General features: G+C 42.6%; 1 protein-coding gene across 3 annotated transcripts in view; it reads left to right on the forward strand.

The window, feature by feature from the left end:
- lrp4 (low density lipoprotein receptor-related protein 4) overlaps positions 1-23,134 on the forward strand; it is a 452,403-nt gene that overhangs the window by 266,165 nt on the left and 163,104 nt on the right. For all 3 annotated transcript variants that reach the window (XM_072272686.1, XM_072272688.1, XM_072272689.1), the window contains exon 3: positions 10,546-10,662. In XM_072272686.1, coding sequence (XP_072128787.1) covers positions 10,546-10,662 — 117 coding nt within the window. The remainder of the gene's footprint in view (positions 1-10,545; positions 10,663-23,134) is intronic.

Consider the following 23,134-nt stretch of genomic DNA (forward strand, 5'->3'; position numbering starts at 1 on the left):
TACCCCTAGACCTGAAGAAGCTTGGTTTTCATATATTTCCACACTTACTTATATATATAATCATTGCTACCCATTTAATATATATGATTTTATATTACTGTATTGCATAGTTACTAATAAATTATATTAGTTAATAGCAATACTGGACTCCAAAGTGTTTCCCATTTCTGCTGGTTCTTTAACCTGTCACGGGGTATGTGACACATAAAATAGAGAAATAACTATATCTGCACTGAAAGTTTTATACATTTTTGAAGCAGTATTTTTGTGAAGTATCACCTACTGTGAAATTATATTTACAAATAAACCTTGATATAAATAGCACTTTTTCTGAAAATTGTCATTGTATTGTACAACAGTCTTTGTGAACTATTTACCAAACTTGCAGACTTTGTGTTTAGATTTTGATAAAGCTTTTCTTGAAAATAAAGATCTACTTTTGGGAAGTTAATACAATCTGAATCATGTTAATCTGATAATTGTGCAGGATTCCTAGCAGGCTGAACTTGAAGACAGACCAAAGCAACTTGGCTATGTGAAATAAGCTATTAAGCTCTCAAATAAAAATTTAAAATAAATGTCTGAATGACAGGAGGCTATTTGCATTATAGCTAACAGGAAGTAATTTCATCTGATAGATGGATTTCATGATTGGTACAAAACATATACATTACAAAATTAGTGTGTGCTCTTTGAGTTCAGGAATGTCACGGTCAGGGGCAAAAATAGTTCCCTACTTTCAGCACTCATCAGCGTTGTTTAAAGTATTCCCTCTGAAACAGAGAGGCTTAAGATTCAACCATCTGGAGATTTCTGTAGTGATGAGAGATTTCAGAGTCTGGATGAGGAAAGATTATTCTAAAGTGCAGGCCAATAACCATAGGTTTAAGTTCATTAACAAACTTTTCTAAAGGAAAATGATAAAAAATTGGCATTTATTGACAATTATAAAATGACTCCACAACCTGTGGACTCACTTTCAGCACTCTGCTGCTCATATTTTCAGTGCTACTTTTTTTTTTGCATTTTTTGCATTATTTGTGTGATTTGACCTCACTTCCACATTGGATGTTTGTCTGTCTTTTTATGTTTGGTTTTTCATGGATTCTGTTGTATTTCTTTATTTTCCTGTGGGCACCTGCAAGAACATGAACCTCAAGGTTGTAAATAGTATATGCACATTGATAATAACAGACATCCTACCCTGCAAAAACTCATTTCAGGGAGGTAGCACCATCAATTTGTGGGAGACTTCCGGGAGAGGTGGGATGTCTGCAATAGAGTAGCTGCTTAGCAGCTAGCCAGCTAGTTTAAATAACGTTAGCTACGCTAATGAACAAATGACACCTGTTAAACTCACCTCAACATGTCTTTTACATTTTAACCCACCATGGGCAATAGAAAAGTCACTGTTGCAAACAGTGCAGCGAGCAACACTGTCATTATTTTGACCTCTATTAGGCAGGGGTACACTTTAGTGTAGTCTGGGGTGATGTAAGTTTTATATTTTTTTTGAAACAGTCTGCCACTCTGACTTCTTTTGGAACTCTCTCGCTCTTGCTCTCTATCGCGCGCGCGCTGTCTCACTCGTGGTTGCTCTCACTCGTGCTTGCTTTCTCGCTCTTGCTCTCTCTCACGCTTGCTTTCTCATTCTCTCGCGCTTGCTTTCTTGCTCTCTCTCGTGGCCAGTCTCTCTCGTGCTTGCTTTTTTGCTCTTGCGCTCGCTCTCACGCGTTCTCTCGCGCTCGCTCTCAAAAAAAATCAATTTCCGGGACATTGTATATAATTTGCGGGCATCAGGGAGCCACTATTAATTTGCGGGAGACTCCCGGAACTTCCGGGAGAGGTGGGATGTCTGTAATAAATTTACTTTGAACTTGTCAGGATTTGGGATGCTCCGCCTGAAACCTGAATGGGTTCAACAGGGAAATGGATTGCTGCATGATGGGGAGGAATTTGGGAAGAGTTGGTGGAAAGACCTAGTGTAGTTGTGGGACTTAGTTTCTTTCAAAAAAAAAATATTATTGACTCTATGGGTTGAATGGCTTCCATTTGGGATGTAATATTCCAAGACAATTGCATGCTGAGATGGTTAGATGTGTAAGAAGTCTTTTACCTGAGGCGATGACGATGAGAAGGGAATGCCTTAGTTGTCTTCTAGGGTGGCATGATAATAGTTAGCTTTAGAGTTACTTAATGAGGTTGTTTGACCAGTCTCACCGGTATGGAAGGTATGGTTAGCAAGGTGTGATTTATCTCACCATATATGGTGGTTGTGGCTGATGCATCTATCTTCTTCACTTCTCTCAGTGATGTTGCTCAATTTATTTTGAATTAGTGCTGCAGTGTGTGATTCAACTACCAAAGTTTACTGAACAGGAGGGGCACTTTCATCTGTCTATTGCTTGAAAATTGTTCACAGCCTTCTGATTAAACAGAGCAACACACACAAAATGGTGGCAGAGCTAAGCAGGTCAGGCAGCATCTATGGAGAGCAATAAGATATCAACATTTTGGGCTGAGACCCTTCATTAGGACTGGAAAGAAAAGGGGATGAAGCCCGTATAAAGAAGTTGGTGGAGCAGAACGAGTAAAAAGCTGGCAGGTGATAGGTGAAACACGAGGAAATCTGCAGATGCTGGAATTTCAAGCAATACGTCCCCTTCCCATTCTGATGTGTCTATCCACAGGCTCCTCTACTGTAAAGATGAAGCCACACTCAGGTTATATTCCATCTGGGTAGCTTCCAACCTGATGGCATGAACATTGACTTCTCCCGCTAATGACTCACCTCTCCCCATACCCCATCTGTTATTTATTTATATACACACATTCTTTTTCTGTCTCTCCTTTTTCTCCCTCTGTCCCTCTCACTATACCCCTTGCCCATCCTCTGGGTTCCCCCCCCACCCCTTTTCTTTCTCCCTAGGCCTCCTGTCCCATGATCCTCTCATACTCCTTTTGCCAATCACCTGTCCAGTTCTTGGCTCCATCCCTCCCCCTCCTGTCTTCTGCTATCATTCCGGATCTCCCCCTCCCCCTCCCACTTTCAAATCTCTCACTAGCTCTTCTTTCAGTTAGTCCTGACGAAGGGTCTCGGCCCGAAACATCGACAGTACCACTTCCTATAGATGCTGCCTGGCCTGCTGCGTTCACCAACAACTTTAATGTGTGTTAGGTGACAGGTCAAATCAGGTGGGGGGAGAAGGTGGGATGAAGTAAGAAGCAGTGAGCTGATGGTGGAAGAGGTAAAGGATTGAAGAAGAACGAATCTGATAGAAGAGTGGACCTGGGAAAAGGGGCACCGAGGGAGGTGATACACAAGAGAGGAAAAGAGAAGGAGTTAAAAGGGAGCTAGAATGGGGAATGGAAAAAGGGAGAAGGGGAGGCGGGCAGAAATCACTGCAAGTCAGATAAATCGACGTTCATACAGTAAGATCGGAGACTACACGGACAGAATAAGAGCCGTTGCTATCTCAACCTAAGAGCGGCTTTGTAGTGGCAGTAGAGGAGGCCATGGACTGATGTGTCAGAATGTGCAGCAGCATTGTATGAACACCTTAGTACGAAAGCTATCTATCCCTTGTGCACCACGTTTAAGGCTGACATGGGTAGATTTATAAGCAGTAAGAGGGTTGAGGGGAAAGGGTAGGAAAATGAAAATGAGCAATTTCTGATCTGCCATAATCCTATTGAATGGTACAGCTGAAAGGTTTTCTTCAGTTGCTATATCATATGGACGTATTCATGCAGAATCAGAGTTGTGAACTCCCTCTTTGAAGATTCCTGTTGCTTTTTTCCCTTTTCCATTGGACTGATATTTTTTTGTTTGAATCGCTGTCACACTAAATTTAATCATTTATGGTGCCAGATATTTTAAGTTAATGAAGTAATAATGCACAGAATACTAAATACAGAGCCTGAAAACAGAAGGAAAAGGAGTGAAGTGTGAGTGCCATAATAATGAAGGATGGGATAATGCTGGGAAAAAGACATGATTTCAGTTCAGAAAATGAAGATTTTGAACTTGTTTGGTTGGACCCCAGAAATAAATGATGATAATGATGATGATGTCGACTCAGACCTGAGGGGCCAGCGTCGGGCATTTTCATGCCTTACAAGGCGCAGTCCGAAAGGCTGTGTGGGGCGCTGCTCCTTGCACAGACACTTCGCGGTATTATTTTACGAGGCCGAGTTGCGAGCTCCACATCTACCCGGCACGGATGGAGAGCGTGCATGGGGACGGTCTGTCACTGGATCAAACTCACGAACCTCCGTTCTCGAGCCCGGCGCTGATCTCACTGCGCCACCAGAAATAAAAGTAGGCATTAATAACAGCAGGGGTGTATTTATAGTGTCAGGATGTTAAAGGATAATGAAATAGTAATCTTGAGATTATTCAAATTAATAGATAGGCCAAAGCAAATATTTTAATGAGGTTCAAGAGGGCAAAGTTGTGAAATGCACTCGAAATGGCTTTATTGATCAGTGTGCCAAGGAACCGAACTCTTTAAGTCTCTTATTACGTAATGAGACAGCGTTAATGATAACCATACTGAAGAAGGAGCTCACCTTGAAACATTGAATGCTTAGTCCTTTCCATGCTGCCTGACCTGCTGAGTTCCTCCAGCATTTGTGTGTGTGTTGCTTTGCTGGCATGTGGCAAGTTGGCTACTGTATATTAGGAAACCAAATTAAAACAAATGGTCAGAAATTCAATTCCACAACAACGTTCGACCATAATTCATCGGAGCAGAATTAGGCCTTTTGGCCCATTGAGTCTGCTTCGTCATTCTATAATGGCTGTCATATTATCCATCCCATTCTCCTCATAACCCATACTAATCAACAACCAATCAACCTTTTCTTTAAATATACCCAATGACTTGGACTCGAAAGCTGTCTGTGGGAATGAATTCCACTGATTCACCACCCTCTGTCTAATGAAATTCCTCCTCATCGCTGTTTTAAAGGGACATCCTCCTGTTCTGAGGTGATGCTGTCTGGTCCTAGACTATTCGGCTATAGGAAACATCCTCTCCATCTAGATCTTTCAATGTTCAAAAGGTTCAATGAGATCACCCTTCATTCTTCGAAACCCCAGTGAGTGCAGGCCCAGAACCATCAAACACAACTCATATTTTAATCCTTTTATTTCTAGAATCATTCTAGTGAACCTCTTCTGGATTCCAGAACATACTTTCTAAGATAAGGGACCTAAAGGTGCTCACAGCACTCCCAACTGCAGTCTGACCAATGCATTTTAAAGCCTCAGAATTACATCCTCACTTTTGTATTCCAGTCCACTCAAAAAGAATGCTCTTTGCATTTTCCTTCCTTATCACCAACTCAACCTGCTAGTTAACCTTCAGGGAATCTGCATGAGGACTCCCAAGTCCCTTTGCATCTCTGATTTCGGAATTTGCTCCCCTTTTTGAAAATAGTCTATGGCTTTATTCCTACCAAAGTGCATGACCATACACTTCCTTATGCTGTATTCCACATGCTGCTTTGCCCATTCTCCCAATCTATCTAAGTCCCATCTGCACACTCCCTGCTTCCTCAACACTATCTGTGTTTTCACGTATCTTTGTATTGTCCAAAAACTTGGCCACAAAGCCGTCAATTCCTTCATCCAAATCATTATCTTAAAGCATCAAAGAGAGTGGTCCCAGCACCAACCCCTGCAGAACACCATTACTCACAGGCAGCCAACTAGAAAAGGTCCCCTTTATACCCACTCTTTGCCTCAGCTAATTAGCCATTTTTTTGTCCATACCAGGGTCTTTCCTGTAATACTGGTCTCTTAACTTGTTAAGCAGTCTTGTGTCCTGACTATTTCCATTTCTGGGCTACACTTCATGGTATAATGCCCATTAGAGATTGGGTGATTGCAGTGAAACTTGACCATAATTTGATCACATAGGGATTAGAGGGTTATTGTAATGAATAACAATTGCAACTATTTACTGTCTTGAAGAATATCATGCACAAATTTGGTCTCTTTACTCAAAGGACTGAGTACTGTGCTGAATGCTGGACTGAGACTATTTTTCCATATCTAGGTATTCAGTAAATTAAGTGTATATTCTTAAAATTTTGAAGAATGCTTTCTGCATTCCTTGACAGTGTAATTACTTCAAAAGAATTTCCATTAGTTAGTGACTTCAAAATTGATAATCCCAATCTCTCGTAGAGTGGGGATGAGTATAAATTCTTTCGGTTGTGGATCTTTGGAATTTCCTACTCAATTGGATGCAGATTCTGCGCTATTAAGTGTATTTAAGATAAAGGTCAAACAAAGTTTGGATGCAAAAGGAATCAAATGTTATTTGACTAATGTGGAAAGAATGAACTGAAGTAGGGACATTTGTTAGAATCACATTGAATGGTTGAGCAAACTGAAAGTGTAAAATGACCTAATGTTGGTCTTTTTGCTTATTATTTGTTCTTATTGAACCAACAATTAAAAAATATAAGTATTTGAATAGAAGGCATTTAGTATAGCACTGTTAATCAATAAAAATCATAGAGATGTTGCTGATACTGTGTTGTGCACATTTTGTGTACATTTTCAGTCACAGTTGTTAATTTATATGCGGGTAACGAAAAGCCGTGGATGAATCAGGAGGTACATCGTCTGCTGAAGGCTAGATCCGTGGCATTCAAGTCTGGTGACCCAGGTCTGTACCAGAAAACCAGGTATGATTTGCGGAGGGCTATTTCAAGGGCAAAGAAACAATTTTGAACGAGTTTGGAGGTGAGATTGGATGCATGACAACTCTTGGCAGTGTTTGCAAGACATTACTTCCTACAAAATGAAACCCAATAGCATGAATGGAGCGATGCTTCATTACCAGATGAACTCAATGCCTTCTATGCCCGCTTTGAAAGGGAGAATACAACTACAGCTGTGAAGATTCTTGCTGCACCTGGTGACCCTGTGATCTCTGTCTCGGAGACCAATGTTAGGCTGTCTCTCAAGGGGGTGAACCCTCACAAGGCGGAAGCCCCGATGGAGTACCTGGTAAGGCTCTGAAAATTTGTGCCAACTAACTGGTGGAAATATTCAAGGGCATTTTCAACCTCTCACTGCTATGGGTGGAAGTTCCCACTTGCTTCAAAAAGGCAACAATTATACCAGTGCCTAAGGAGAATAATGTGAGCTACCTTAATGACTATTGCCCAGTAGCACTCACATCTACACTGATGAAATGCTTTGAGAGGTTGGTCATGACAAGACTGAACTCCTGCCTCAGCAAGGACCTGGATCCACTGCAATTTGCCTATCGCAACAATAGGTCAACGGCAGACACAATCTTAACATCTCTTCAAATGGCCTTAGACCACCTGGACAATAAAATCACCCTATGTCAGGATGCTGTCCATCAACTATAGCTCAGCATTTAACACCATCATTCCCACAATCCTCATTGAGAAGTTACAGAACCTGGGCCTCTGTACTTCCCTCTGCAATTGGATCCTTGACTTCCTAACTGGAAGACCACAGTCTGTGTGGATTGGTGATGATATCTCCTTTTCGCTGACTATCAACACTGGTACACCTCAATGGTGTGTGCTTAGCCCACTGCTCTAATCTCTCTATACCCATAACTCTGTGGCTAGGCATAGCTCAAATATTTATAAATTTGCTGACAATACACCCACTGGTGGTAGAATCTCAGATGGAGGTGAGAGGGTGTACAGGACTGAGATATACCAACTAGTGGAGTGGTGTCACAGCAACAACCTTGCACTCAACATCAGTAAGACAAAAGAGCTGATTATGGATTTCAGGAAGGGTAAGGCAAAAGTACACATACCAATCCTCACAGAGGGATCAGAAGTGGAGAGAGTGTACAGTTTCAAGTTCCTGGGTGTCATGATCTCTGAGGACCTAATCTGGCCCCAACATATCGATGCAGCTATAAAGAAGGCAAGACAGCAACTATACTTTATTAGGAGTTTGAAGAGATTTATTATGTCAACAAAAACACTCAAAGACTATTATAGATATACCTTGGAGAGCATTCTGACAGACTGCATCACTGTCTGGTATGGGGGAGGGGCTACTGCACAGGACCTAAAGAAGCTGCAGAGTGTCATAAATTTAGCTTCATCTTGTGTACTAGCCTCTAAGTCTTCAACGAGTGGTGTCTCAGAAAGGCATTGTCCATTATTAAGTACCTCCAGCACCCAGAGCATGCCCTTTTCTCACTGTTCCCATCAGGTGGGAGGTACAGAAGCCTGAAGGCACGCACACTCAGTGAATCAGGAACAGCTTCTTCCCTTCTGCCATCCGATTCCTAAATGGACATTGCACCCATGAACACTACCTCACTTTCTTAATACAGTATATATTATTTCTGTTTTTGCATGATTTTTAATCTATTCAATATCCATATACTGTTTTTGATTTACTTATTTCATTTTTTTCTGCTATATTATGTATTGCGTTGAATTGCTGCTGTTAAGTTCACAAGTACACATTTCAGTGATAATAATAAACCTGATTCTGGTAGAAAAGTATGCTATGGAATATTTACTATTTACAAGTAACATAGTTTCTACATGGATGTGTGCATATGAGGCAAGCTGTGTATTGTGAAATATAATGTTGCTTTGAAATTATAAAAATTATAATGACAGATGCCCAACAACAGTTAAAAGATATGCTTAAGCAACTCAGAGAGGTTTGCATGCTGTATCTATTATTAGTATCTCACTAGCTGCTGGTATCAGTGCATCAGTGCTCGCTGTTGGAGAGCACTTTTGAAGGGGTTTGGGAAAGGGGGTGTTTGGTCAGACTAAGTAAAATCTGGTCCGGTGAGAGTTCCCAGACCTCTGTTACTGAGATCAAGATGAAGCACGAATATCCTTACCACATTATCCCTTCAAAATATAACTTCTGACCAGCTAACCGGAGCTCCAAGCTCAGTGAGGCATGTCATCTTGTTAAGCTGATGTGATTAAATCTGCTTCCAGTCATATGACGAAACTTATTGAAACACTTGTGCTCTGATCACTGTTGAGAGCACATCTGCATCCTGTTTGCCATGAGCAATTCCTTAGTGGAGAATGAGGAAACTGTGATAATACGAGATTCCTTATGTTATCTATGTAACTTGTTAATTTTGCATATTTAATTAGGTGTGCAAGATAAATTGAAATCCCTTACAACTATGAGTTCAAATGGAAAAGATACTTTCAGTACATGAGCTAGAAATGTTACCACCTATTAATTCAACAAGAGCTTCAGGGTAAAGTCTAGGTGAATATCACTTGTGATAAAAGGTTGTTTTACTCTCTGTTACCAATGTAATCAGTAAAGAAAGGTCACTGTGAGGAAGTCACAAAACCATCAAGCCAATAAAATCATGTTGATGTTAATTGCCATGAGGCCCAAATGGGTTTTATGATCTCTCAAAGTTCAGACTAAACTGTTTTTTTAAAATGTGGTCTTTATCTGCCATGGGCTATTCATGATTGATTGAACCGACTGAAGCGGAGTAATGTCCCTTTAGGCTCAGTGCTCCAGTTACTAGGGAAATTGTGTGGCTTTCCATTTAAACCTGGATTCCTTCATCATGCATCCCAATTCCCTGAGTGAAACATTTGAATTAACTCAATGAGGTATTCATTAACCTCAGTTACTTCCTGTGCACATATCAAGTCTTCATTGTATTAGCTGTTTAACTGAAAGCAAGAAGTTTCCACAGCATTATGTATAAGTAATTTTATTTGAGGTGCTGGAAAGACCCAACTTTAGTCAAGTTAAACAACGATATGAGAACAAATAAAAACAGCCACTATGGTTGATGAAAATTTATGATGCTTTAACAAGTTGTTTAACTAGGGTCTTAATGTGCAGTTATTTAAATAAATTAGTAAATATATTCAATTTTTAATTATTGAAGGTAAAAGAAGATGTGTTTTTAAAGATTATAAATATTTAAACTATTTACTAAGAAGCTGACTGATCTACAACAAGCTTGTAAATGGGTTATGTAGTTTCTTTTAAAGTTATTTTCAATGTTTAAAATCAAGATCCTCTTGTGATAAGAAGACCCCATCCTCCACATACTGCTGTTAATTTGCAAGCGTGTTTCTCTGAACAGTTTTTAGCTAACATGTAGAACTTAATGTACAAAAATAAACATGAATTATGCACAGTTTGTTTGTGCCCCAAAATGGCAACTGAACCCGTAGTATTGTGTACAGAATGCCATTTGTGACAACACAGGTGAAATTTCCAGTCTCTGTGCAAAACTCTTCAAAGTTAAAAATAGTTTTCATTTTCTTCTGTCTTTCCAGAAAGAAGATGTAATAGCTGCCAGCATAACTACTTAACATTCCCATTGCTCTTTGGGAATGTATCATTTATTGAGAGACTCAGTTGCATAAATCGCATTAAGTTTCCCTATAATTTTGCTAAAGATGCTGTTTATAGCGAAGTGTTCTGCATAGGCAACATGTCCGGCCTCACTACTCATGTAGCAATGCTGTTAAGGCACCTGGTGAGCAGTGTTTCTTTTCTTGTTTTAGTGTTGCCAACCTGTTCCCCTTTGGAGTTCCATTGTGACAACGGCAAGTGCATCCGGCGTTCCTGGGTCTGTGACGGTGACAACGATTGTGGAGATGATTCCGATGAGCAGGATTGCCGTAAGTGGGCGAGTATTGTGGCATTTTCTGGTGATTGCTTCCATAAAATTCTGAACTTAACTGGTGTGAACTTATTGCCATCACACTTGCCTGTTTCTTCACAACCTAAGCTGAAACTCTACCGGCGTCTCCGTATCAGGTTGAGTCCAGCAGTGACACTTTTTGCATTGATTAACTACGACTGGTTGCAAACAGTCTTGTGTTTAGAAGGAGAGGTGATCTCATTGACGTACAGAAATCTTATGTGCCTTGCTAGGGTAGATGAAGTGTTGACATTTCATTTGTCACCTGCAACACAGGTCACACTCTCAAATGCAGGGCCAGCCAACCAAGGCAGAGTTGAGAAGAAACCTCTTCACGCAAGAGCCCTGTGAAGGTTGTCACTGATTATAATCAAGTTATCAATAAAAAGGTTTTCAGAGATACAGGGGATGTTTGACATCTAGGACTGACACCCTGCGTCAGGACCAAGAGTGCAGGATCATCAGTTTAATAGATGAAAGGTGGAATTAAGGAAGGTGAGGGAAGGGAGCCAGGTGGGAGGAGTGGAGTGGGGAAGATGGGTTAAGTGAGTGGGCAAGGTTCTGGCAGATGGAGTGTGTGTGTGTGTCTGTATGTGGCCTCCATTGGCTGTGGTCAACCATGGTTACTGTGCCTCTGGTAGTCACTGGGAGTGGCCTCTCCAGGGCGCAAGCCAGGGCAGAGTTGATATGGAGATCCGTCTGTTGCCCATGCAGTGGGACCCCCCTCTCCATGCTGATGACAGGCCCAAAGGAACGACGGAAGTCGATACAGTTTGGTGCGAGCAGCATCACAGGAGTTGCCGTGCCGGTGCTGGGAACAGCAGTCAGCCGCCTTCGGGACTCCGACTCTGGCGTTTTCCTCGGGTTTACTCCCAAAGCCTTTCCCGTGAGGGGGTATAGCCGCAAGGCAGCAGAGGTTTGAAATTGTAGTTTTCCCTCTCCTAGATGAGCTACCATCTGTGGTTAACGAGCCCCATCTGCCCGGAGCAACTGGTTTAAGGCGCCAGTGGCCCGCCTTTGCCCCTTCTCCTGTCAGTGAGAACAGCTCCACAGTGCATAACAACTTTGCCATGCGTGAAGACCAGGAGTTGGACTTGGTTGTCAGAGGCTGTTTGAGACACGCCATAAAAAGCATTTTTTTAGCAGTGGGAGCTCGTCCCCACTACCACCCTTCAGCTATGACCACCTTTGGAGCCCAGATGGAGTACAATGTTGGTAAATATGAGGCCATCCACTTTGGAAGGAAAAATGAAAGAGCCAATTATTACTTAAAAGGTAAAGAAGGAAAATTGGAATGTTGGCCTTCATTGCTAGAGGGATTCAATTTAAGAGCAGGGAGGTTATGATGCAATTAGTGAGGCCACACCAGGAGTACTGTGTGGTCTCCTTACTTGCAGAAGGATATTCTGGGCTTTGGAGGTGGTGCAGAGGAGGTTCACCAGGTTGATTCCAGAGATGAAGGGGTTAGACTATGAGGAGAGATTGAGTCACCTGGGACTGTACTCACTAGAGTTCAGAAGATTGAGAGGAGATCATATTGAAACATATAATGTTATGAAAGGGATAGATAAGATAGAGGCACGAAAGTTGTTTCCACTAGTAAATGAGACCAGAACTAGAGGGAATAGCCTCAGTATTCGGGGGAGTAGATTTAGGATGGAGCTGAGGAGCAACTACTTTTCCCAGAGAGTGGTGAATCTGTGGAATTCTCTGCCCAATGAACCAATGGAAGCTCCCACAGTAAATATATTTGAGATAAGGTTGCATAGATTTCTGCATAGTAGGGGAATTAAGGGTAGTTAGAATTTAGGCAGGTAGGAGATGAGTCCATGGCCAGATCAGCCATAATTTTTTTGAATGGCAGAGCAGACTCGATGGGCCAGAATGCCTACTCCTGCTCCTATTTCTTATGTTCTTATGTAGAGACAGAAGCTGAAAGGTGATGAGTGGACTCAGATAAAGGGAGGGCGATGGGCAGATGGAACCAGATGGCAAAGCGGTTAGAAAAGTAAGCCCAAGGAAGATGCATGTATGGGTGATAGACAGATGGAACGACGTGAGAGAGAGGAACAAGTCTAGATAATGGCTGTGGGGTAGAGATGGAAAAGATGAACACAAGGAAAGTGAACCTAGGTGGATGAGTATGAGTGGTAAAGGAAGAAAGGAAGCATTGGTTACCTGAAAATGGGAAGTTTAATGTTCATACCTTTGCGTTGTGGACTACCTAAGTGGAATAAGAGATGCAGTTCCCCTAGTTTGCATTTGGCCTCACCGTTGTAATGGAGAAGATGGAAGACAGCTTGGTGAGGGAATGGGGAGTGAGTAGGAGTTGAAATAACATGCGACTGGATTCTCAAGGTGTCTGTTGTGGACAGGGTGCTGGTCACCTCAGTCTGTGCTTGGTTTTAGCAATGTAAAGGAGTCCATATTAAGAATACCGAATGCAATAAACAAGGGCACGTGAATCTGCTTCACCTGTAAGGGGTGTTGATGTCCCTGGATGGTGGGGAGGGAGGAGATGTAGAAATAAGTGAGGCTCCTTCTATGTGTAGCACTCAGCTCTATCAACTCACGTTCGTCTAGGGGAAACTGCTGTTGGCCCGCCAAACAGTGTCTACGTTTGCGTGGATGCTGTGTAATGCACCCCGCTAGAAACCCACAACGTAAAATATCAGACAGTACACAATGTACGATTAAGTGATTACACTTTACAACTCTTTTAGGTGGTCTGGTTAGTAGAAGCAAATAATGCAAAGGCGCATTATTTATCAGTAAGTTTATCAGTCTAGTGCACAAAATATAATTCGTTGGAGCTCACGTCTTCCCGATCAATCCACAATCGACCTCCGAACATCTGAACTGTCGAATTCCGGTATCCGCCGTCCGGGAACCACCAGCCGCTCCCGCATTCGCTCTTTCTTTTCACTTGCCTCACAGAAAAGACCACAAGCTCTCTCTCTTGGTCCCACTATACAAGATAGCATAACAGGTTATCATTGGTTAGTTCCCTGTTACCTGTAACTTTTAACCAAAACATCGCAGCTACGGAGAAACATTACCTCATCATTTAACATTACAAAGAAGTCATTTCATATAACACTATAGAGAAGCCATTATATTATAACACTACAAAGAAGCTATTTCATTATAACACTACAGAGAGAAGCAGTTAACATTACTGAGAACCCTACATATGTTTGCAGAGGAAATTGCCAGGATGGTGAGGTGTGGATGGGGAGCGGTAAGCAGATCAGCGTGTCATGGAGAGAGTGGTCCCTGTGAAAAGCAGAAAGGGGAAGAGAGAAGACGTTTCTGATGGTGAAATAGAGTGGTCTGGAAAACTGCAACACAAGGGATCCAGGCTGAGCTGGCCAATTGGATACAAAATTGGTTTGGTGGTAGTTGGAGGGTTGTTTCTCAGATTGGAGGCCTGTGACCAGTCTGTGCCCCAGGGATTGTTGTTGTGTCCCCTGTTGATTGGCATATGCTAATGAGTTGGATGAGATTATAGGTGGCACAGTGAGTGACATGGTGGACAGTAAGCAAGGGTTTTCTGAGTTTGTCTGAAATTCCAACAGGTTCTAGATCACCTGGAAATATGAGTCAGGAAATGGCAGATGGAATTTGATGTGGACAAGTATGAAGTGATGCATTTTGGAGAGTTAAACCAGATCAAGGCACAGACAGTGAAATGCAGGACTGTGGAGAGTGTCGTTGGGGCTACAGTAGATCCCTGAAAATATGGGCAAGTGGATAGGGTGGTGTGGGAAGCATGGAAGCTTTCCTTCATCAGTAAAGGCATTGAGCATACGAGTTGGCATGTCATGTTCCAGTTGTACAAAGTGTTGAGGTTGGCCTGTACTTAGGAGCGTTGTGTGTCATTCTGGTCACCACACTATTAGAAGAATGTTAGTAAGTTAGAGCAAGTGCAGGGATGTTGTCTAGATTGGAGGGCTTGAGTTATAAGGGGAGATTGGCTGGGCTGAGTTGCTTTTTACTGGGTGAAGAGGTGACATATACAGAGAGCTAGTATTGTTCGCTAAGGTAGCGACGGCTAAAGTAAGAAGCATAGGTTTAAGGTGAGAGAGAGGAGGTTTAAAGGGTAATTTTTTCACACGAAGACTGGTTGGTATTTGGAATGAGCTGCCAGAGGACATAGGAACAGTAGTAATACTTGAGAGGCATCTGGACAAGGCAGAGAGAGAGATGGAACAAATTGAAGCAAGTGGGATTGATATAAACGGTTGTCTGAACGGCCTGTTTCTGTGCTGTACAAGTCTATGATTATAACAGGACTCAAATGTAGCAGAAATGGATATTTATATTATTTATTTAGAGATACAGAACGGTAACAGGTCCTTGCGGCTCAACAAGACCACGCCGTCCATGTGACTAATTAACCGACAAACCCATACACCTTTGCGGTGTGGAAGAAAACCGGAGTATCCAGACGAAACGCACGCAGTCACAGGGAGAATGTACAAATTCTGGGGTCACTGGCGCTGTAACAGTGCATGAATACAGTGAGAGGAAGAACAGCTGAAGGAGGGATAATTAAATTAACGTAACTGAAAAAGATTAAAATCTGATCACAGTCATGCACGTGCATACAATGTCATGCATCTTGTCTGCTCCTTGTTTTCCATAAACATCTAGTAGAGAAAATACTTTGCTTTTTGGTGAACAGCAGTTAACTATAACACTGCTGCTATGGGAAATACATAGAGCAAGGTATGAATTCTTTCTCCTTGCAGCTAAAGGTCTTAATAATTTTTAATACATGACCCGCTTTGCTACCAACACTAGCAGTCATGTCAAGTAACAATATGTTTCTCCCCGAAGTTCCTCAAAAACAACATCAATAAAGGTTTCATAAAACATGCATGAGAATGTATCAATGAAAATCCCCATCTTCCACAGAATGCTAATGGCCGAGATAGGTGGAAGCAGTGAATGCTTTTGAGAATGCACAGTCGAGATAATCCAACTGGATGAGATTCCCTAAAAACAAAGCACATTGTCTTAACCTTTAGACATTTTCATTTTTAAATTGACGTGATTGTTATTTCATATCTAATTTGATGGAGAACAAGCACAGGTCTAGAGAAGCAAACTGCTCTTGTAGAAGCTGGTGAACCCGTGATGCTTATTGTGGCCCTGCTGTTGTCTCTTGCCTTCAGTTTTCCCCCTCTTTCCTGAGCAATGGCTGATTGCTACTGATTGTCCGGAAAAGCTGCTTTCATTGTTTAATGAGCAGCACAGCTCATCTTTCTGTGAATCTCCTCCAAGTATATTATGTATTGATCTTTGCAGCTGCTTTCTTTGCTTTCAGCTTTTGAATCATTTTACCAAGGGTACAAGATAATGAGGCATAGATTGTGTGGACAGCCAGAGAGTTGGTCCCAGGGCAAAAAACGCTAATGCAAGGGAGCATAATTTAAGATGATTGGGAGAAAGTATAGGGGGGATGTCAGGTGTAATTTCTTTACACAGAGAGTGGTGGGGGCATGCAATGCCTTGCCAAGGGTTTGGTACAGGCAATATATTCGGGACATGTAAGAAACTCTCAAAGAGGTACATTGATGATAGAAAAATAGAAGGTAATGCAGGAGGGACTAGTTAGATTGATTTAAGCAACACACCTAAAAATTGCTGGTGAATGCAGGCCAGGCAGCATCTAAAGGAAGAGGTACAGTCTTACTACCTCTTCTTTCAGTTAGTCCTGACAAAGGGTCTCGGGCCGAAACGTCGACGGTACCTCTTCCTATAGACGCTGCCTGGCCTGCTGCGGTCACCAGCAATTTTTATGTGTGTTTCTTGAAATTCCAGCATCTGCAGATTTCCTTGTGCTTGAGATTGATTTAAGAGTAGTTTAATAGTTCGGCACACTATTGTGGGCTAAAGTATCCTTATTGTGCTGTAATGTTCTACGTTTCAAGTGATTGCTCCATAGACTCTGGTTTAACTATGATTGTGTTTGTCGTTCACCACCATTTTTTTGGGAATACTCCAAAGTTGCTGAACTAGGGTCTAAAGTGTTGATTTGAAGATTCAAGTTTGAATCTCAATATTATGCTTGGGGATCTTAAATGCACATGATTAAGCAACTCTGGAAATCATAAATAAACTGGGAATCTGTTAGGTTGCCGAAAAGTACTGGACTATCATGAAAAAACATCTGCTCCACTCGTGTCCTCAGGGAAGGAAATTTGACAATCTTATCCAGACTGGCCTATGTGTAAATCCAGAACACCAAAAATGGTTGTTTTTTAACTGTTGTAATTTTCCTTGTATTTAAACACATTATTTATTGTTCACACATGGATCTTGCTAAGACCAAGGAAGCTCTGTTTTTGAGTATGGATACATTGACTATAGGGGTAATTTGTTTTTTTGCTGACCCCTCCCTTCCCTATTTATCAATAGAAGGCATAAACATAGAAAAGTACAGCACAGAGGCAAGCCCTTCGGCCCATTTAGTCCATGCCTGAAACCATTTAAACTGCCTACGCCCATTGACCTGCACCGGGACCATAGCCCTCCATGCCCCTACCATCCATCCAAACTTTGCTTAAACTTTGAAATCAAGCTCGCTGGCACCGATTGTGCTGCCAGCTCGTTCTGTATCCTCATGGCCCTCTGAGTGAAGAGGTTTCCCCTCATGTTCCTCTTAAATTTCTCACCTTTCACCCTTAACCCATGACCTCTGGTTGTAGTCCCACCCAACTTCAGTGGGGAAAGCCCCGTATAATTTTGAATGCCTTTATCAAACCTACTCTCCATCTTCTATGTTCTAAAGAATTTTCAGTGTTCTGTTTCTCTTTGTGTGTTTGAAACACGGGAATTTACCAATGAACCAATACATTGTAGCTCTGATATGACCGATGTTTCATCATTATATGGTCCAGCAATAAGGTTAAAACAGCAATACAGATTTTGTATTTATATAGCATTCAGGTTCACATTTCACAATTCTGTAATGTCATTTCCAGGATACAAGTGTGAAGGAGTGTGGAAAACTGTTACTCTGGATCCAATACAGCACAAAAAAAACACAAAAAGTTGAAGAACACAATAATAATACAAAAAACCCACAAATATATGCAAATAAGTAAAATAGCTTATATTCATTGATTGGTTGTATGCCCATAAAGTGATGCTAAGCACAAGAGTGTCTGTATATAAGGTGACTGATAGGGAAATGATATAGTAGTGGTTGTGGGGGTGTGGAGGGCTGGATTAATGGGTGGAGGTATTGATCAGCCTTGCTGCTTGGGGAAAGTAACTGTTTTTGAGTCTGGTGCTACATTGCCTCCTCCCTGATGGTAGTGGGACAAACAGTCCATGAGCAGCTGATCTTTTATCTTTTAAAAACTATCTTTGATGTAAAGAGACCGACTCCAGATTCCCTGGCCTGCCCGTTCAACAAGACATTACTCCTGATACCATTGCAGCATATCACCTCTACTTGCATTCTTGGGGCTTACAAAGTATATGGCTGATGTTGGTCTGGACAGGTTTCCTTTTAAAATTGTAGCATGTTGTAACTACTTGTTGAAAATTGCTGAAAATACTTCAGTGATGAGGATGTTAGAGACACTGTCTGCCTTGAGGGAGAATTGCCTGTTTGTGTGCTAGTAGGCACACTGTTGAAAAATGCTGGTTAGAGAAATGCATGTACTTGTATAAGTGCCCTTATTTAGTAGATCAAATAACCAGTTACCTTTGAGAGTGAATGAGAGAACATACTGAGCTTGTTTATCCATTCTAAATCACAGTTCCCAGAAATGGCATGGCTATGGCCTTGCCACTGTTTTATAAAGGTTTAGCATCACTTCTTTGCTTTTGCTTCCTGTGTTTCTATATATATATCTAAAGCCCCGTCTTGATTATGCCATATTAATAGCCTTCTCACTTTCTCCTGCCACCTTCAAAGCACTTAGATGTTCCCACATTGTATTGTTCCTACGACCCAACAAACTATACATGTTACCAAAGTATTAATATATTATAAGAAAATAAGAGTATTTTGCTTTCTTACTCAATTAATTCTAAAAGGAAATTTGTCTTTCTAGATTATCTGTTGTCCCTGACAGCTTGAGCGAAAAATCAAGCTGTTTGCAAGTCTCTTGTGATGAGCAGAGGAAGTGAAACATGTTGCTTATTAAATATTGGTGTAAGGAATTTTGCTGAAGACTAATTCATTATTAATTGTGGTTGAAGGCTTTGCATTATCATGGAGTCAATAGCTTTTAGAACCTGTGCGCTGCACGGTGAGATTACCTAATCCAATTCTTTGCTTGGTGATGGGAGCTGCTCGTTAGCTGCTTGAGAAGTTTGGAGCATTATTGCTGCAACGGAGTAATAATCCACCAAAAGGATTTTCAGATTTGCGCCAAAGCTATTTGAAGTGAAATTGATAGTACCTGCCATTTTGAAAGGATAGATATTCAATCAGAGACAGTACAATTTATCCCTGCAAGTACTCTAGTGGAACATAATCCTCAGATCTCTACAGCAATATGTTTCATATAGAACCAATATTAGGTCATGCAGCAGCTATGGAGAAGATTAAATAGTTGATGATTTTGCCTTCTTGTCAAGGAGGAAGCACAGCAGTGTGAAGACACACACTGAATGGTTCAGGAACAGGAACTTCTTTCCCTCTACCATCAGATTTCTGAATGGGCAATGAATCTATGTACACTACCTCACTTTTTTCTTTTTTTGCACTACTTCCTTAATTTGATTTTAATATATATATTTCTTGTAATTTATGCTGTAGGTATTTTTGTTATTTATTGCAATGTGGTGATGATGATGGCTGGTTCTTCACTTGCGAAGATCGGGGCGGGGGCGGGGGAATGCCACTGCTGTAGGACGACTTTTCTTCCCGCCTGCATTGTGTAGGTTTATAGTGAGGATCGGTGCGCGCGGAACAAATCCACTTTCTAGGCCAGGGGATGTTCCACAATGGCACAGCGAGCTGTGACGACTGTGGCGACCGCAAGGCTGTAGCTTGAGCATCGGAGTTTTCCTTTTCTAAACAGACTGCCTGCCGAGGTCAACAAGTCCCATCTACCTGGGTTGTGGAGTTGTCCTTCTACTAGGCTGGCTGCCAACCAAGGCTGACGAGCCCGGCCTGCCCACTCAGATATATGGCTGCACACGCAGTTGTGCCATTGCAAGCTCAGTAAGAACAGGGGCGCCATGTAAAGGCATTGCTCTGGGCACAGTAGTGCAGGAGCGGCCATATGAGGGACCTACTGCATGACAAGCCAAACAGTGGTCCTGTGGTGATCACCACACCTGGAAAGGAGAGGTTATCGAAGAAGCTCTACCTTCCTTAGGTGAGCAGGACGTCCAGCTGAAAAACAACAGATTCCACAACATATTCTTGATTCTGATTCTTATTCAACTGTTCATTCCTCTCTGAGGATGCTCCCTGACCTACTGAGTTCCTCCAGTATTTTGTGTTTGTTGCTCTAGATTTCTAATATCTGCAGAATCTCATATTAATATTAGATTATTCAGTCTTCAAGCTTGTCCCATCATTCCATTGATCCAAGATCAGCCAATTCATTACCTATTGATATCTAAAATAATTTCATTTAAGACTTAATAGTTCAGATTGTACAAAAGCTCTGAAGCTGGAATAAGCCATGGAGTTTTAATAGCCCACGTTTCACTCAGAGCTTCATTTTCTAATACTTAGTCAATGCTAAGGCAATTGTGCTTGTATTATTTCAGCACATTGTGTCAGAAGTTCACATTTCCAGCGTCTCATTTGATAAACAATCTTTTATTAAAATCTTGATGAATGTACAATGATAATAGTTCAGAAAATCTTAACATTTTTTGGAACACTCCTAAAAGAATGTCAAATATGCTACAGAAATATAGGATATTTTTCGATAAAATAGAGGGGTGACCAAATGTGCAGAGCAGAGGCTATTCTGGCAGTTCCTCCCATTCCATCTTCGCCTGTCCGGTGGGCTTGTGGGAACATCAGAAACTGCAAGTTTCCCGCCAAACTGCACAAAAATCTTAACCTGATAAAGTATCCCCATTTATTGGTTGCTGGTGAACGCAGCAGGCCAGGCAGCATCTCTAGGAAGAGGTACAGTCGACGTTTCTGGCTGAGACCCTTCATCAGGTCTAACTGAAGGAAGAGCTGGTAAGAGATTTGAAAGTGGGAGGGGAAGGGGGAGATCCAAAATGATAGGAGAAGACAGGAGGAGGAGGGATGGAGCCAAGAGCTGGACAGGTGATTGGCAGAAGGGGTATGAGAGGGTCATGGGATAGGAGGCCCAGGGAGAAGTAAAAGGGGGAGAGGGTGGAAAACCTCAGAGGATGGGCAAGGGATATAGTCAGAGAGAGGGAGGGAGAAAAAGGAGAGAGAGAAAGAATGTGTGTATATAAATAAATAATGGATGGGGTATGAGGGGGAAGTGGGGCATCAGTGGAAGTTTGAGAAGTCAATGTTCATGCCATCAGGTTGGAGGCTACCCAGACGGAATATAAGGTGTTGCTCCTCCAACCTGAGTGTGGCTTCATCTTTACAGTAGAGGAGGCCGTGGATAGACATATCAGAATGGGAATGGGATGTGGAATTAAAATGTGTGGCCACTGGGAGATCTTGCTTTCTCTGGCGGACAGAGCGTAGGTGTCTTAAAGTTCTCCGCTTCTTTTTGGATTCCAGACCCAATCAGTTCCCCTCTACCACCACTCTGCTACGTCTAGCGGAATTAGTCCTTACTCTTAATAATTTCTCCTTTGGCTCCTCCCACTTCCTCCAAACTAAAGGTGTAGCTATGGGCACCCGTATGGGTCCTAGCTATGCCTGCATTTTTGTTGGCTTTGTGGAACAATCTATGTTCCGTGCCCATTCTGGTATCTGTCCCCCACTTTTCCTTCGCTACATTCTCGACTGCATTGGTGCTGCTTCCTGCATGCATGCTGAGCTCGTTGACTTCATTAACTTTGCCTCCAACTTTCACCCTGCCCTCAAGTTTACCGGGTCCATTTCCGACTCCTCCCTCCCCTTCCTAGATCTTTCTGTCTCTATCTCTGGAGGCAGCTTATCTACTGATGTCTACTATAAGCCTACTGACTCTCACAGCTCTCTGGACTATTCCTCTTCTCACCCTGTCTCTTGCAAAAATGTCATTGCCTACTCGCAATTCCTCCGTCTCTGCCGCATCTACTCTCAGGATGAGGCTTTTCATTCCAGGACGAGGGAGAAGTCCTTTTTTAAAGAAAGGGGCTTCCCTTCCTCCACCATCAACTCTGCTCTCAAACGCATCTCCCCCATTTCACGCACATCTGCTCTCACTCCATTCTCCCGCCACCCCACTAGGAATAGGGTTCCCCTTGTCCTCACTTACCACCCCACCAGCCTCCGGGTCCAATATATTATTCTCCGTAACTTCCGCCACCTCCAACGGGATCCCATCACTAAGCACATCTTTCCCTCCCTCCCCTCTGCTTTCCTCAGGGATCGCTCCCTACGCGACTCCCTTGTCCATTCGTCCCCCCCATCCCTCCCCACTGATCTCCCTCCTGCCACTTATCCTTGTAAGTGGAACAAGTGCTACACATGCCCTTACACTTCCTCCCTTACCACCATTCAGGGCCCCAGACAGTCCTTCCAGGTGAGGTGACACTTCACCTGTGAGTCGGCTGGGGTGATGTACTGCGTCCGGCGCTCCCGATGTGGCCTTCTATATATTGGCGAGACCCGACGCAGACTGGGAGATCGTTTTGCTGAACACCTACGCTCTGTCCGCCAGAGAAAGCAGGATCTCCCAGTGGCCGCACATTTTAATTCCACATCCCATTCCCATTCTGATATGTCTATCCACGGCCTCCTCTACTGTAAAGATGAAGCCACGCTCAGGTTGGAGGAACAACACCTTATATTCCGTCTGGGTAGCCTCCAACCTGATGGCATGAACATTGACCTCAAACTTCCGCTGATGCCCCACCTCCCCTTCGTACCCCATCTGTTACTTATTTTTATGCACACATTCTTTCTCTCACTCTCCTTTTTCTCCCTCTGTCCCTCTGAATATACCTCTTGCCCATCCTCTGGGGTTTCCTCCCCCTCTCCCTTTTCCTGTCCCATGATCCTCTCATATCCCTTTTGCCAATCACCTGCCCAGTTCTTGGCTCCATCCCTCCCCCTCCTGTCTTCTCCTATCATTTTGGATCACCACCTCCCCCTCCCCCTCCCCCTCCCCCTCCCACTCCCACTCCCACTCCCACTTTCAAATCTCTTACTATCTCTTCCTTCAGTTAGTCCTGACGAAGGGTCTCGGCCTGAAACGTCGACTGTACCTCTTCCTAGAGATGCTGCCTGGCCTGCTGCGTTCACCAGCAACTTTGATGTGTGTTGCTTGAATTTCCAGCATCTGCAGAATTCCTCGTGTCTGCCCATTTATTGGTGC

Source organism: Mobula birostris, chromosome 11, assembly GCF_030028105.1.
Source record: "Mobula birostris isolate sMobBir1 chromosome 11, sMobBir1.hap1, whole genome shotgun sequence".
NCBI classification, from domain to species: domain Eukaryota; kingdom Metazoa; phylum Chordata; class Chondrichthyes; order Myliobatiformes; family Myliobatidae; genus Mobula; species Mobula birostris.